Source organism: Pelobates fuscus, chromosome 2 (genome assembly GCF_036172605.1).
Source record: "Pelobates fuscus isolate aPelFus1 chromosome 2, aPelFus1.pri, whole genome shotgun sequence".
NCBI classification, from domain to species: Eukaryota; Metazoa; Chordata; class Amphibia; order Anura; family Pelobatidae; genus Pelobates; species Pelobates fuscus.
In genome coordinates, this window is record NC_086318.1 from 243,992,533 (window position 1) to 244,008,673 (window position 16,141).

The 16,141-nt window shown below is 41.0% G+C and overlaps 1 protein-coding gene across 2 annotated transcripts in view; it reads right to left on the reverse strand.

The window, feature by feature from the left end:
• Window positions 1–763: 763 nt before the first annotated feature.
• LRP11 (LDL receptor related protein 11) overlaps window positions 764–16,141 on the reverse strand; it is a 78,978-nt gene continuing 63,600 nt past the window's right edge. For both annotated transcript variants that reach the window (XM_063443304.1, XM_063443303.1), the window contains 2 exons: window positions 6,102–6,164; window positions 764–1,045 (listed from right to left, as the gene is read on the reverse strand). In XM_063443304.1, coding sequence (XP_063299374.1) covers window positions 891–1,045; window positions 6,102–6,164 — 218 coding nt within the window. In that variant the 3' untranslated portion in view covers window positions 764–890. The remainder of the gene's footprint in view (window positions 1,046–6,101; window positions 6,165–16,141) is intronic.

Here is a 16,141-nt window from a genome sequence, read left to right on the forward strand (position 1 = left end):
CAAAATTTCAAATGATAATTATCATATTCCAGTGTTATACCTAAAGAACTATTTATTTCTGAACATTGGGGGGGATGAAATCTATCAAAAGTACTGCTCTCAATGGACCTCAGGCTCAGAGATAAAATAAAAACTGAAACAAGTCTCGAGTGAGTTTACATAGTGGGAGATGACATACACGTAGGGAACCAGCCTAATGAATCGATACGGTACCATTGTTAAATCAAAGTGGGTCAAGTTAAAGACACAATAAAATTAACTAAATCAGTCTTTACAGATTCTCTTACACACAACTGTCATAGGATTTGCCTCAAGGTTTCTCCATCAGTGTTTATTGAAGTGTTACACTGCATGGAAATAAGACTATATCTGCATCCCAAGAGATTTGTCTGCTCGTTCCAGGCACACTAACCTCTTTCTGACGTATTTTACTTGATTTTCATTAGTATAGAGAGTTACTTAAATAACATAGATTACAACTTGTCCAAATAAAGAGGTTTATTCAAAATACAAATATTAGAACTTGCTCCTCTAAAGCATCTTAAAAAAAAAGTCCTAAAAAAATAAGATTACATTATTTCAAATTATGTATATGATAGTAACTAAAATTATTTTCCCATGCAAGACAACTACTTTAATTAAACTAAGGCAGTTTCACAGTCCAAGGCTCTTATGTAAATGAATACTGCATATGTTCTTGCTTAATAAACCTCTATTTACAGCTTGGATATAAAAAAAAAAATGAACAAACAAATTCATGTGTTGTTTATATAGAGTTTGATAATTTTTTAATTCATCCCAATTTACATAAGTTCAATTTTATAAAGAATTTTTTCATACCAACTCACAGGTTGTAAATTGAAAAAATAAGGATCATTGTTTTAACATGGCTACAGATACATGCCATTAATAAGATAGTCCGACTCCTCCAAAGTCAAGGGCCGAGCTTTTTTAAGTTTCTGTCTCACCAGCTGAAGGCGACAAATTACCATTAACAACAGGAGGGCAGTGATTGTTAAACCAAGGGCAAGTGGTAAGACTGCTCCTAAAAAAGAAAAAAAAAAGTGTTTTTTACTCAATAGCATTATGTACAATTTTTTATTTTTTTATTTGCTTCTATATGCAAACCTTTGTAGATGAAATCATAAAGGAACATTATCTTAAATAATCAATTTTATTCTTTAGTCTCCAGTGTTACTTAAAGTGGCTATGTACCGTCTGGGATCTTTGCATATTTTGCAAAGATCCCAGATGGTTACTGCCCTCTTTTAGTGCGGTGGTGCAGGGTAAGGTAGTTCTTACCTGAACCTGTCCCTCGGAGTCACCGCCATGATCTTTCACAAGTTCCTCTTCAGCTCCTGGTGCTTCATCTGCCAAGAGCCAACACCAGCAGCGCTGTAGACTTGCGCATGTGCAAGAGTACAACACCACAGGATCCTACATAGACCGAGCTTTCTTCCCTCAGCCATCACTTGTGGCTTTTTTCCTTTTTATTTGGGGGGTTGTGAGATAACAGAGCAGATTAAACACTGGAAGTACTGTGTCCCCTTTTTATATATAATATATACAGGGAGTGCAGAATTATTAGGCAAGTTGTATTTTTGAGGATTAATGTTATTATTGAACAACAACCATGTTCTCAATGAACCCAAAAAACTCATTAATATCAAAGCTGAATATTTTTGGAAGTAGTTTTTAGTTTGTTTTTAGTTATAGCTATTTTAGGGGGATATCTGTGTGTGCAGGTGACTATTACTGTGCATAATTATTAGGCAACTTAACAAAAAACAAATATATACCCATTTCAATTATTTATTTTTACCAGTGAAACCAATATAACATCTCAACATATACAACAATATACATTTCTGACATTCAAAAACATAACAAATCAGTGACCAATATAGCCACCTTTCTTTGCAAGGACACTCAAAAGCCTGCCATCCATGGATTCTGTCAGTGTTTTGATCTGTTCACCATCAACATTGCGTGCAGCAGCAACCACAGCCTCCCAGACACTGTTCAGAGAGGTGTATACTGTTTTCCCTCCTTGTAAATCTCACATTTGATGATGGACCACAGGTTCTCAATGGGGTTCAGATCAGGTGAACAAGGAGGCCATGTCATTAGATTTTCTTCTTTTATACCCTTTCTTGCCAGCCACGCTGTGGAGTACTTGGACGCGTGTGATGGAGCATTGTCCTGCATGAAAATCATGTTTTTCTTGAAGGATGCAGACTTCTTCCTGTACCACTGCTTGAAGAAGGTGTCTTCCAGAAACTGGCAGTAGGACTGGGAGTTGAGCTTGACTCCATCCTCAACCCGAAAAGGCCCCACAAGCTCATCTTTGATGATACCAGCCCAAACCAGTACTCCACCACCACCTTGCTGGTGTCTGAGTCGGACTGGAGCTCTCTGCCCTTTACCAATCCATCCATCTGGCCCATCAAGACTCACTCTCATTTCATCAGTCCATAAAACCTTAGAAAAATCAGTCTTGAGATATTTCTTGGCCCAGTCTTGACGTTTCAGCTTGTGTGTCTTGTTCAGTGGTGGTCGTCTTTGAGCCTTTCTTACCTTGGCCATGTCTCTTAGTATTGCACACCTTGTGCTTTTGGACACTCCAGTGATGTTGCAGCTCTGAAATATGGCCAAACTGGTGGCAAGTGGCATCTTTGCAGCTGCACGCTTGACTTTTCTCAGTTCATGGTCAGTTATTTTGCGCCTTGGTTTCTCCACACGCTTCTTGCGACCCTGTTGACTATTTTGAATGAAACGCTTGATTGTTCGATGATCACGCTTCAGAAGCTTTGCAATTTTAAGAGTGCTGCATCCCTCTGCAAGATATCTCACTATTTTTGACTTTTCTGACCCCGTCAAGTCCTTCTTTTGACCCATTTTGCCAAAGGAAAGGAAGTTGCCTAATAATTATGCACACCTGATATAGGGTGTTGATGTCATTAGACCACACCCCTTCTCATTACAGAGATGCACATCACCTAATATGCTTAATTGGTAGTAGGCTTTCGAGCCTATACAGCTTGGAGTAAGACAACATGCATAAAGAGGATGATGTGGTCAAAATACTAATTTGCCTAATAATTATGCACTCCCTGTATATAAAACCACTAAGAATCACTTTTAAACTTACCCCTAATCCAGCACACAGTCACACTCCTTACTAAAGCCCAATTCACCCTTACTGAAGTCATCAAGATTGACTTTTTCCCCCCCCAATTCGCGATATTCCAATCCAATGAGAAGCATTGGGTTCACACTCCGTGTTTATCATCTGTTTCTTTGCATGCTGACGCAGGAGCAAATAGATTTAATTAATGAGTCTATTTCAGTCATAAGCCTATAGTGGCTGTTCTTCTGACAGCCACTATGGGTGTGGGGACTGCAAAATGTAATTGGTGCCGTTTCTCAGGTACGGCACTTTTATTGTTTACAGGGCTGCATTTATGCCCCAAAATCATTTAATTGTGGTTCGCAGTGTGTCTACTTATGAATTTGGTGTTAATTTATCATAACATAGCTCTTATGGGTAACACATGTTACTTCCAGTGCTATTGATCCAGTTATTATCATCGGTGTTAGTTCTGGTTTGCTAACTATAAATTATAATTTTATCAATATGTCCTTATACAGCATTGTTGCAAACATGAGAAATACAAAAGTGGGATAGTCCGATAAAAGAAAAGTTACTGCAAAATTAGACATTCTAAATGCCATCATCTCACAATATAAAATTTCTGCATATTCCAAAGTCAAGCAAACTGTAAGTGCGTGGAAACAATGAATTCACATTGTTTACTCAGTGCAGAGGTGTGTTTTTTTTTTTGTTTTTTTCTAACCGATTATGAAGTGTAGAACAAGTCAAAAACTATTTGGCAGGCTAATGTAAGGTTCAATATTACAACATAAAGGCAGTGTTTGCTAAGACCTCTGGAATGACATTCTTCTTAAAACACAACAAGCCTGCCCCAGGAGCTATCTAAACAACAGTATAGGGCCAATATCTGCATACAGATAAAGATGGCACTTGCCTAAACTAGAAAAAGGATGCAGGATGCGGCAATTTCTAGTGTCCCCAAATTTCTAAATAAAACACTGCCTCTTTGTTGTAATATTGAACCATTCGCTACCTGGGGCTCCACTCTGGTAGTTGGGGCCCTAGTTAATGGCCTCAGACTTACCAATGAGCTGCATGCAACAATAAAAAAAAAAGTGCTGCTTACAGCCAAATAAATCTATTGACTACAAAATGGCTGAGCGATGGAACTCAGTCACTGTGCTTCCCTGTGAGCAGCTTGCTTAAGGGAGACAGACACCCATGGTCTGAGCAGACACTGTAAGGGTCTTCCTCTATGCCCCAATGCCATTGAATCAGCGCTGGCCATTACCAGTTGCTCTGCACCAATCACAGTGTGATTGCATTTTCAGTATGATAGGTCATGATGAAAACCACAAATAGATGGCAGTAACATATCACTTTCTGCAGTTTTAGCCTAGAATTTCCTTTGCTAATATCAGTATTGATATTAGCAGAGGGAAGCCCTTAAGATTAGGATTAGATTAAGCATTAGGTTTCTAATTAGGATTTGGATTAGGGTTCAGATTGGGATTAAGGCCAGCAAGGAATGTGTATATAAAATTTTTTTTCACAAACTTTGGTTAAAAAAACGGTACCTCAACAAAGCTAAAAAAAAAAAATAGTGGTAAATGTGAGTCTCCATTTATTTTTTAAACCGTACAGGGCAGGTTATAAACTCAGTCCCATATACTCACAAGAACTTAACAAGGATATGCAAAGGGGTCATTCTGTAATAAGGAGTCAAAGCTTAGCACAGTTGATTGATTTTTATTATAGAAGCACACATCATGTTTACAAAATAAACTGCTAAATTGCAATGTGCATGTTGGAAAAATGTGAAAAAACTATTGTGCCATTAAGTTTTAAATTAATGGTGTAAATGTGGCTGTGCAACAAGGCTCAAAATATACCAAGTGACATACCTTTTGGTGTCTACTTTCACAAATGGTATGCATTTAAATGCTAAAATTAGACATATGCCCATCAAATCCAACTGTAAAAACTGGTGACAGCCATACACTATGGGGATTTGTACAGGAGTATCACACATCAGATCTACAAAATACACATTTAAAAAGAAAACACCTTGTCATATGTGTGTATGTGGGTACAGGAAAGGATTGACGTGATGTTACTCTGTTCCGACGCCAACACCACTGACTAGATTTGCCCTGCTAGGAATGTGTCCCAAGGAGGGCAAATCAAAAAAGACTTCGGGAGGAGCTGAGCAGGACAGAGGTTGGTCACGTGGTGATTATTACATGAAATGTAACACCCACAAATGGAAGAGAAACAGAGGAAAAGTAAGAAAATCACCGGGTCAGTTTAAAAAAAAAAAAAGACTGGGGAGTGTGGACTCCCAGGTATATTTGTAAACTGCACAACAAATATACTGCTTAAACTGGCAATTTTTTATTTTTAGATACATTGCTGGTACCTTTGTAATAAAGTTCAGAGTGTGGACACTTATTTTAAAAAATGGAAATAAAAGTCCCGCCTGAGTATAAAGAAAGGAGCTGTGTGCCTAGTGGTTTTGTTGGTCTCAGGTACTTCTGTAGGTTTGTTGGTAGATAGCCCGGTAGGTATGCAAGTCTTCTAGGTCTGGAACACTAAAATGTGGAATCGATGCCCACTAAGTCCATTAGCATGTAAACATACAGATAGTCTGGGTATGTAATAAAGATTATTCTATATGGGATGGTATAGTTACTGAGGGATTTTGAATTATAAAAAAGGAAAATGGCAAAATGGCTGTAATGGAAGCAGGTGGGAGCTTAGCGTCCCCTTGCAGGCTGTGGGAATATGCACAGAATTTACATTAGGTAGCTTAGAACAGGGTTCTGGGCTGCCTTAGTCGCGTGGTCCAGGGGTGTAACTAGCCCCCAGGACACAGGTGCAAACTATGTGTAATATGCAATGTTTCAAGTAGAAACTCACTTTAACTGACACAAATAAACTCTGGAGTATAAAAATCGAGACCTTGATTACTATTCTCCACAATTACCTGACTCGGGGAGAGGATGTCCACTTCCAATATTCTCTGATATGAAGAAATTATTTTTAGCCTCTGCAAAACAAGAAGGAGCAGGTTAAAACACTGCCAAGGTGTTGATCATATATTGTAGAACACATTTCACCGTTTTAGATATGTGGAAATACATTTGAAATTAAGTACAGAATGCAATTTTCTCACAGCTCTTGCAAATAGTGTGAAATTATCAACAACTAAGGGCATTAATCCACAAAGTTTTTAGGGATTGAAGAGGTGGGGATTTTATTAGAAAAGTAGAAGAAAAAAAATTGGTGTTTTTTTTTACCGGGACACTTTGGCCCCATCATGTCTCAATATTGATTTTAATTTATATAATTTTCTATAGTTGAAGTTCTACTATTCTCCTCCCCTATAGAAATATTTGACTTTGTAGTAGATCTGCCCCATTTTGCTTGCTATATTTTATATTTACAATGCTATATGGTATTATATGGATTTATTTTGTTAATATTTTTTATATAAATCTTATTGCTAATATATTCTAGTTTTAATAGAGCGGATTTGTTCTAGTGATATATATTTTTATAGATGAGGCTTTATAGATTTATCTCCCATTTTTTTCCAAGATAGACTTGGATTTTTAAAGATAGCCTTGCATTTACCTATATCCATTATGGAGACATTTAGAAGATATACCCACTTATTTTTATTTCTGATTTGATTTTGGTCTTATTCTTATTTTATAATGTATCCTATTTACAATATAATGAATCCATTAACAATGTTATTATGTTTTATCTATGGGAATGTCTGTTTCCAGTATCATGGTATTTATGTTTTAATGGCAAAGAATACAGTTATCAGATCGATAGATCACAACATTTTATATATTTTGTTGCCAATACACGGAACTGTGTTAACAGTTGTTTCTCAAAGGTCTATTAGGGATTGTAAAGACTCTTTTGGTAAGTTCATACTTGTATATAAACCAGAGGAAGAAGCACTTGGTAAATGCCTGAGAAAGACCAGAGAGGTTGGCGAAATGCGTTGTATCATTACGTCACCACGCCAGCCCTGGAAGTGAACGTGGTGGCACGGACCAAAACTTGGAACACAGTGCAGCATGAAGAAAGGTCCTGGCTGGTGGTGAGTCCCTGGATACAAAAGCTGTGGATCCCATGTAGTCAAGGGATTGATCCTCCCTGAGCCCTATAGTCATGAGAACTTCATCCACTCTTCCTTTGTGAGTTTAACCCCTTAAGGACACGACTTCTGGAATTTCCGTCATCTGTCCTTAAGGGGTTAAACCTACTGAGTGCATTTTCTGTTTTACATCCTACAGTGTTCTACTAGATTTATTTATTTATTTTTTTCAGTTTTGTCATTTTTCTATCTTAATATCTGCTGGATCTATCTACATGATTTTGTGCAAGTGTTTGAGTGTTTTAAGATTGCTGTGATCATTCATATTATTTCAGCACTCGTCATGTACAGTACCACAGTATCTGAATATTGTATGGTGTATATATTGAGCACTTTGGTAAATTTTTTAAAGGGATGAAAGGGACACTATAAACAGTGATTTTAGAACTATGGTTTTAGGAATACACATTTGTGTTCCTGACACTATAAGTGCCCCTTTAAGAATAAGAAAAGTTTTTATATTGAATTGATATTTATTTAAAGGTTTTTTTTTGCGCATCATTGTTTAATAATTTTAGTGAATCTGCTACCAGGATGTAGATGGTTGCTGCACTAGTAGTATTTATTTCACTACACCTGTAATTATAAATTTTTATTTACTTGAAATATTCACATTAATTGAATTGCACTGTGCCACTTTATCTTTTTATATTAAACTATTTGGTCCTTGTCAAAGTCACTCAGATCTTTTTGCTTGCCCATTTTACCTGCTTCCAACACATGGAATTCAAGAACTGACTGTTCACTTGATGCCTAAAATATCCCTAATATATCGCACCATTGACAGGTGCCATGGTAGCTATATAATCAATATAATTTACTTTACCTGTCAGTGAATTTAATGTATATGAAGTAGCCATTAGCAATAGTCCAAAAAAAGTGTAAAAATAAGATTTCAAAAGAATGCTATAACCTTAAAATAATGAATATTATTTATCAGAATAAAACTTGAAAAAATGTATTCTTGGGGGGGGCGGAGCCTAACCATCGAGCTAGCAAGATGCATTCTGCTAGAGCTCCTGTCACAAGGCTACAAAAGCGACGGATAAACCGGGCTGCAGAGCTACAAACCCCCCGTACTAAGGCTCACAGCACTGGGGTAACCCGCCGGAACAGAATGCCACCCAACCCGGGATGACCGGGCAACATAACTGCAAACTGAGGCCTAACATGGGAGGTGGCGAGGAGAGACGGCCGCTTTCCCGCCAACCGCAAGCAGCCATAAACAAGCAGAACATGCCCTCTACCCCCCCTCCCATGGACCGGTGGGGGACAACCCGGTCCCTCCAGAAAGAGAGCCTCGGGCCCTAGACCCCATGTCCAAACCTGCGACTTACCCAAGCAAAGAGGGACCCTGGACCTCCAAGATGGCGGATACACTTGGCCCAGCAAAACGGAACAAGCAATCACCTAACAGTTCGGGCGCAGACACTAATGCCTACACCATAGCGGAAGGTTCACTAACCGCAGCCCAACAAGAGGTCAGGAGGGAAAACGAGCTCCGCTACAGCCGCATCTTTAAAGCACTATGGAAAAAGCTGGAGGCCCTCACGCTGACCCCCATGTCGGGGACAACACCAGGCGGCTCACCACAGGGCCCAACAAGCAGCCGTGGCGCCCGAGCACCGCGGGCACAGGCAAATGGTTCAGCGGCCCGAAGGAGCCCTCGCAACCGACGACATCACCCACACACGCGGCGTCCACACGCAGCAGCAACCAAGCAACGAGGACTTAAAAGCCAGGCGGCGGGGCAGGGGCAACAAGCAAGAAATAACCGACCAAAGCCAACAAGCAGAACCCGGGTAAGAACACCACGGCGACACACGAGTAGATCTCACAAACCCCCCCTGACCCGAAAGAAAAATAGACACCCAAAACGTGAAAGGCACCGGCATCAAGGAGGGGGGCTACAGAGACCACTAGACCCTGTCACTGCCAGCTCCGACAAAGGCACTTCGGAACTTCTCTTGCAGCCGCTTAGTAGATAATTCCCTAATTCCCACGGTATTAGGGAGTTATCTACCAAAAGGCTGAAAGACCTAAATTGGTCTTTCAGACAAATTTACTAATACTAAGTAAAAATTACTTGGTATTAGTAAATTTTGTTTTTAATCTAACCATATATATATACACACACACACACACTGAACAAAATTATACGCAACACTTATTTTTGCCCCCATTTTTTCATGAGCTGAACTCAAAGATCTAAGACTTTTTCTATGTACACAAAAGGCCTATTTCTCTCAAATATTGTTCACAAATCTGTCTAAATCTGTGTTAGTGAGCATTTCTCTTTTGCCTCACAGGTGTGGCATATCAATATGCTGATTAGACAGCATAATTATTGCAAAGGTGTGCCTTAGGCTGGCCACAATAAAAGGCCACTCTAAAATGTGCAGTTTTATCACACAGCACAATGCCACAGATGTCGCAAGTTTTGAGGGAGCGTGCAATTGGCATGCTGACTGCAGGAATGCCCACCAGAGCTGTTGCTCGTGAATTGAATGTTCATTTCTCTATCATAAGCCATCTCCAAAGGCATTTAAGAGAATTTGGCAGTACATCCAACCGGCCTCACAACCGCAGACCACGTGTAACCACACCAACCCAGGACCTCCACATCCAGCATCTTCACCTTCAAGAAAGGACAGCTGCTGCAATAACCGGTTTGCATAACCAAAGAATTTCTGCACAAACTGTCAGAAACTGTCTCAGGGAAGCTCATCTGCATGCTCGTCGTCCTCATTGGGGTGTCGACCTGACTGCAGTTCGTTGTTGTAACCGACTTGAGTGGGCAAATGCTCACATTTGATGGCGTCTGGCACCTGGAGAGGTGTTCTCTTCACAGATGAATCCCGGTTTTCCCTATACAGGGCAGATGGCAGACAGCATGTATGGTGTCGTGTGGGTGAGCGGTTTGCTGATGTCAATGTTGTGGATTGAGTGGCCCATGATGGCGGTGGGCTTATGGTATGGGCAGGCATATTTTATAGACCACGAACACAGGTGCATTTTATTGATGGTATTTGAATGCACAGAGATACTTTAATGAGATCCTGAGGCCCATTGTCATGCCATTCATATTCATCCACGACCATCACCTCATGTTGCAAGGATATGTACACAATTCCTGGAAGATGAAAACATCCCAGGTCTTGCATGACCAGTATACTCACCAGACATGTCACTCATTGAGCATGTTTGGGATGCTCTGGATCGGCGTATACGACAGCATGTTCCAGGTCTTGCTAATTTCCAGCAACTTCGCACAGCCATTGAAGAGGAGTGGACCAACATTCCACAGGCCACAATCAACAACCTGATCAACTCTATGCGAAGGAGATGTGTTGCACTGTGTGAGGCAAATTGTGGTCACACCATGCTGACTGGTTCTCGGACCCCCCGGATCCCCACAAAGCAATAAAACTGCACATTTTAGAGTGGCCTTTTATTGTGGCCAGCCAAAGACACACCTTTGCAATAATCATGCAAGAGGTGGATGAATTATCTCGGCAAAGGAGAAGTGCTCACTAACACAGATTTAGACAGATTTGTGAACAATATTTGAGAGAAATAGGGCTTTTGTGTACATAGAAAAAGTCTTAGATCTTTGAGTTCAGCTTATGAAAAATGGGGGCAAAAACAAAAAAGTGTTGCATTTATAATTTTGTTCAGTGTGTGTATTATCTCAAAACCATTGAATTCTCCAAATAATAATAATAATAAAAAAATAAAAATAAACTAACAACTCAACTTCAAACATAAATTAACTGTGGTACCACGGGTCTGCCCTGCTTAAAAAAACTCTTTCCCGCCCGGAGCTCCGTGATAGAACCGAGAAAATAAACAAATATACCGCCGATACTACCCCCACTTACCGCTGTACTGCACGGAGAACTGCACCAAGCCCCATGGGACGTAAGCACAAAAAGTTGTTGCCGGACAAAGCAGCCCCAGGGCTCACGATAGGGGAAATGTGGCAGCAAGCACGAGGTCAGAGCGAAGTCAATATGGCGGCGCTCCACGGAGGCTGCTCTGACTTCTCAGATGACGGCACAGGAGGAGACGAAGAGGATTACCTCCCAGCCCCAGACCCAAGACCGAGGGCAAAGCCCAATAGGCCTAGAACAGACCCCGATGCCGATCTGGTCACTACCGGAGTGTTAAAAAACCTGCTTGCGGAACTACAGAAGAACATCCTCTCAGATGTCACAGCACTCAGGGGTGAGCTGAAAGGCCTATCGGGCCGCATAACAAAACTTGAGGATTCCAACCAGGAACAACAGCGGAATATAGCCTCGCTGCAGCGGGAAATACAAGACCTGCGCCAACAAAACATGTTGTTTGAAAGGCGGTTCGCGATCCAGGAGGACGCGAGGCGAAGACTCAATTTAAAGGTTAGGGGGATACCGGAGGGGCTCCCAGAGTCAGAGCTGCCACAAACGATCAAGCGTATGCTCACTTCAGTGCTACCCCCAGGCCAACCCAAAGCTATTACACCTACGGGCATCTTCCGGATCCCGAAACCCGCTAAGGCCCCAGCCACGGCCACAAGGGACACCATACTTACCTTCAAAAATGGATCTGACAAGGAGATGATCCTCACTGCCCTCCAGGGTAAAACACCCATGCGGTTCGAAAACACAGACTTAACCTTCTATGCCGACCTGTCCAGCGGAACTCTAGCGTGGCGCAGAACACTCCGACCACTCACCTCCACTCTTCGGCAACACAATATACGATACCGCTGGGGGCCCTCCCATACGCTGTTTGTGCAACACGGAGGGAAAGCGCATCAGATCCAGGGCATGCAGGATGCGGCGGAACTTCTGAACACCTTAGGCGTGCCACAAGACTCGCTACCCCAACCGGGACCCCAAACTCTCACCTCCCCGGCCCACAGCTGGGACCCATCGAGAATTACCCCATTCATACCACAGAGCACCACACCAATCACTTATGCCTCTGTCACCACCTAAACAGAGACACAAGACAGACTCTCCAGCCGCAAAGACACTAGGACCTGCCCGCACCAGACCGCTACACATGCTTTCTAGGAGGATATGGTACCCACCGGGAAGCAGACTACCCCTGCCCCTCGACATGAACAATTGCTCCCTTCAGTTCTTTTACCCTACAGACTTGCCTTCCTACTCTGCCCAATGGAGACGGCAGCTGGACGGGCCTCTGGAACAGAAGGTCCCAACGCTTCCGCTCTCCACTGTGAGCAGAAAGAACTCTGCCTACGCGGCCCTTACGGACTCAAGCCTAGAGTGGACACTGGCTGACTTTACGCTAGATGGGTCCACCTGGCTCTACGAAACACCTGTTCTTCCAAAGGTTTCAAGGCTTCCTCTGGTTGGCCGAAATGCTGTATACTCCTGATCGAGCGGCTTAACCGCGACAAAATGTTCATGCTGGTCTAGCTCCCCACTGCATGCCACCCAACTACGGCACTGCATACCTTTTATGTGGGCACTTTACTTAGTGATAAGCGGTGCACACCCACGTGCCCTGATTAGAATGTACATATTTCTCTTATGTGTATCTTGACGGGGGTACCAACCTGCTCTGAACATCATAACATTTTTACCTCCCGACTGATGTAACTCCTCCTAACAGATTTTATACGCGTCTAGTGTAACACCTATCCTGAAGGGAACTCGATTGGTATATGTGCCAACTATTAAGGTAGTCCCTGTGTACCTAGATTGCGGATGTCACTGGCCAGTGTTACATAGAAACATAGAAACATAGAATGTGACGGCAGATAAGAACCATTCGGCCCATCTAGTCTGCCCAGTTTTCTAAATACTTTCATTAGTCCCTGGCATTATCTTATAGTTAGGATAGCCTTATGCCTATCCCACGCATGCTTAAACTCCTTTACTGTGTTAACCTCTACCACTTCAGCTGGAAGGCTATTCCATGCATCCACTACCCTCTCAGTAAAGTAATACTTCCTGATATTATTTTTAAACCTTTGTCCTTCTAATTTTAGACTGTCCTCTGGTTGTGGTAGTTTTTCTTCTTTTAAATATAGTCTCCTCTTTTACTGTGTTGATTCCCTTTATGTATTTAAATGTTTCTATCATATCCCCCCTGTCTCGTCTTTCCACCAAGCTATACATGTTAAGATCCTTTAACCTTTCCTGGTAAGTTTTATCCTGCAATCCATGAACCAGTTTAGTAGCCCTTCTTTGAACTCTCTCTAAGGTATCAATATCCTTCTGAAGATATGGTCTCCAGTACTGTGTACAGTACTCCAAGTGAGGTCTCACCAGTGTTGTGTACAATGGCATGAGCACTTCCCTCTTTCTACTGCTAATACCTCTCCCTATACAACCAAGCATTCTGCTAGCATTTCCTGCTGCTCTATTACATTGTCTGCCTACCTTTAAGTCCTCAGAAATAATCACCCCGAAATCCCTTTCCTCAGATGTTGAGGTTAGGACTCTATCAAATATTCTGTACTCTGCCCTTGGGTTTTTACGTCCAAGATGCATTATCTTGCACTTATCCACATTAAATATCAGTTGCCACAACTCTGACCATTTTTCTAGTTTACCTAAATCATTTGCCATTTGGCTTATCCCTCCTGGAACATCAACCCTGTTACATATCTTAGTATCATCCGCAAAAAGACACACCTTACCATCAAGACCTTCTGCAATATCACTAATAAAAATATTAAAGAGAATGGGTCCAAGTACAGATCCCTGAGGTACCCCACTGGTGACAAGCCCAAGCTTCGAATATACTCCATTGACTACAACCCTCTGTTGCCTGTCACTCAGCCACTGCCTTACCCATTCAACAATATTGGAATCCAAACTCAAAGATTGCAGTTTATTGATAAGCCTTCTGTGTGCAACAGTGTCAAAAGCCTTACTGAAATCTAGGTAAGCAATGTCTACTGCACCACCCTGATCTATAATTTTAGTTACCCAATCAAAAAAATCAATAAGATTAGTTTGGCATGATCTCCCTGAAGTAAACCCATGTTGTCTCTGATCTTGAAATCCATGTGTTTTTAGATGTTCAACAATCCTATCCTTTAACATGGTTTCCATCACTTTCCCCACTACTGAAGTAAGGCTTACTGGCCTATAGTTGCCTGACTCCTCCCTATTACCTTTCTTGTGAATGGGCACAACATTCGCTAACTTCCAATCTTCTGGGACTACTCCTGTTAACAATGATTGGTTAAATAAATCTGTTAATGGTTTTGCTAGTACACCACTAAGCTCTTTTAATAGCTTTGGGTGTATTCCATCAGGTCCCACTGACTTATTTGTCTTTACTTTTGACAGTTGAAATAGAACCTCTTCCTCTGTAAACTCACGTGTAATAAATGACTCATTTATCCTTTTTTTAACAGAGGTCCCTTTCCTTCATTTTCAGCTGTAAATACCGAACAAAAATATTCAGTGAGGCAGTCAGCTAGACCTTTATCCTCATCTACATACCTTCCTTCTTTTGTTTTTAATCTAACTAATCCTTGTTTTACTTTTCTTTTCTCATTTATGTATCTAAAAAAAGTTTTGTCCCCCTTTTTTACTGACTGTGCTATTTTCTCTTCTGTGTGTGATTTGGAAGCTCTTATAACTTGCTTAGCCTCTTTCTGCCTAATATTATAGGTCATTCTGTCCTCCTCAAAAAACAACAAATACAGGGTGCGCTGGATAAAATAAACGAAAACGATAACACAAAAAGGAAAGTCTCTATAGGTACAGTGTAGACCTTGAGTAAATGTTCTTCTGTTCTCGCTTTGGAATCGCAGTGGTTGGATATGAAACACAAAAGCAGAGAAGGGGGGGACCAATAGTGCAAAACCGTATGGTAGAGAGGATCACGAACAACACAGACGTAGAGAAATGCCAACTTACAATTTTTAGAGCTAAGCCCAGCTCTAGGTAAAACAGCTTACAGTGGTATTTGATACTCCCCACATGTAGGATATAACTGGGCAATTGGAGTCTCCACACGATTCTTTAAAACTTCTGAGACAGACGTCAGCATATAAAATATATAAAAGAAAAAAACCCAATGGTGCAATAACTTAGGTAGTACTGCAACAACAGACAACACAGAGGTCCTAAGAGTGCCAACTTACAATTTAGAGAGCTATAACCAGCTCTGAGTAAAACAGCATACAGTGGTATTTAAACTCCCCACGTGTAGGATATTCCTCTAGTGATGCTTGTAGTGCCGGTCTTATGAAAAATAAAATCACAAGAGAGGGCCCATAGTGTTTTCCTTATGTAAAAATGACAAAGTGATAAAAAGAAACGTACTTACAGTGTTCAGAGCAGCCACACTGCTCTATGAACCAAGCGTAGGTGGAATAATCCCCACCAGGGATTTCTTTTGCAGTACTGGATCTTGTTAAAAATGATGATAAAAAGATCAGCCAGGATAAAACAGCAGCATATAAAGTAAATGAACTAACCCAAAGTAAAAGGTAGTAACAAAATACTTTAATATAAAACAGAGTAAAAATACACAACGCGTTTCGCCAAACAGTAGGCTTTTTCACTTGAAAAAGCCTACTGTTTGGCGAAACGCGTTGTGTATTTTTACTCTGTTTTATATTAAAGTATTTTGTTACTACCTTTTACTTTGGGTTAGTTCATTTACTTTATATGCTGCTGTTTTATCCTGGCTGATCTTTTTATCATCATTTTTAACAAGATCCAGTACTGCAAAAGAAATCCCTGGTGGGGATTATTCCACCTACGCTTGGTTCATAGAGCAGTGTGGCTGCTCTGAACACTGTAAGTACGTTTCTTTTTATCACTTTGTCATTTTTACATAAGGAAAACACTATGGGCCCTCTCTTGTGA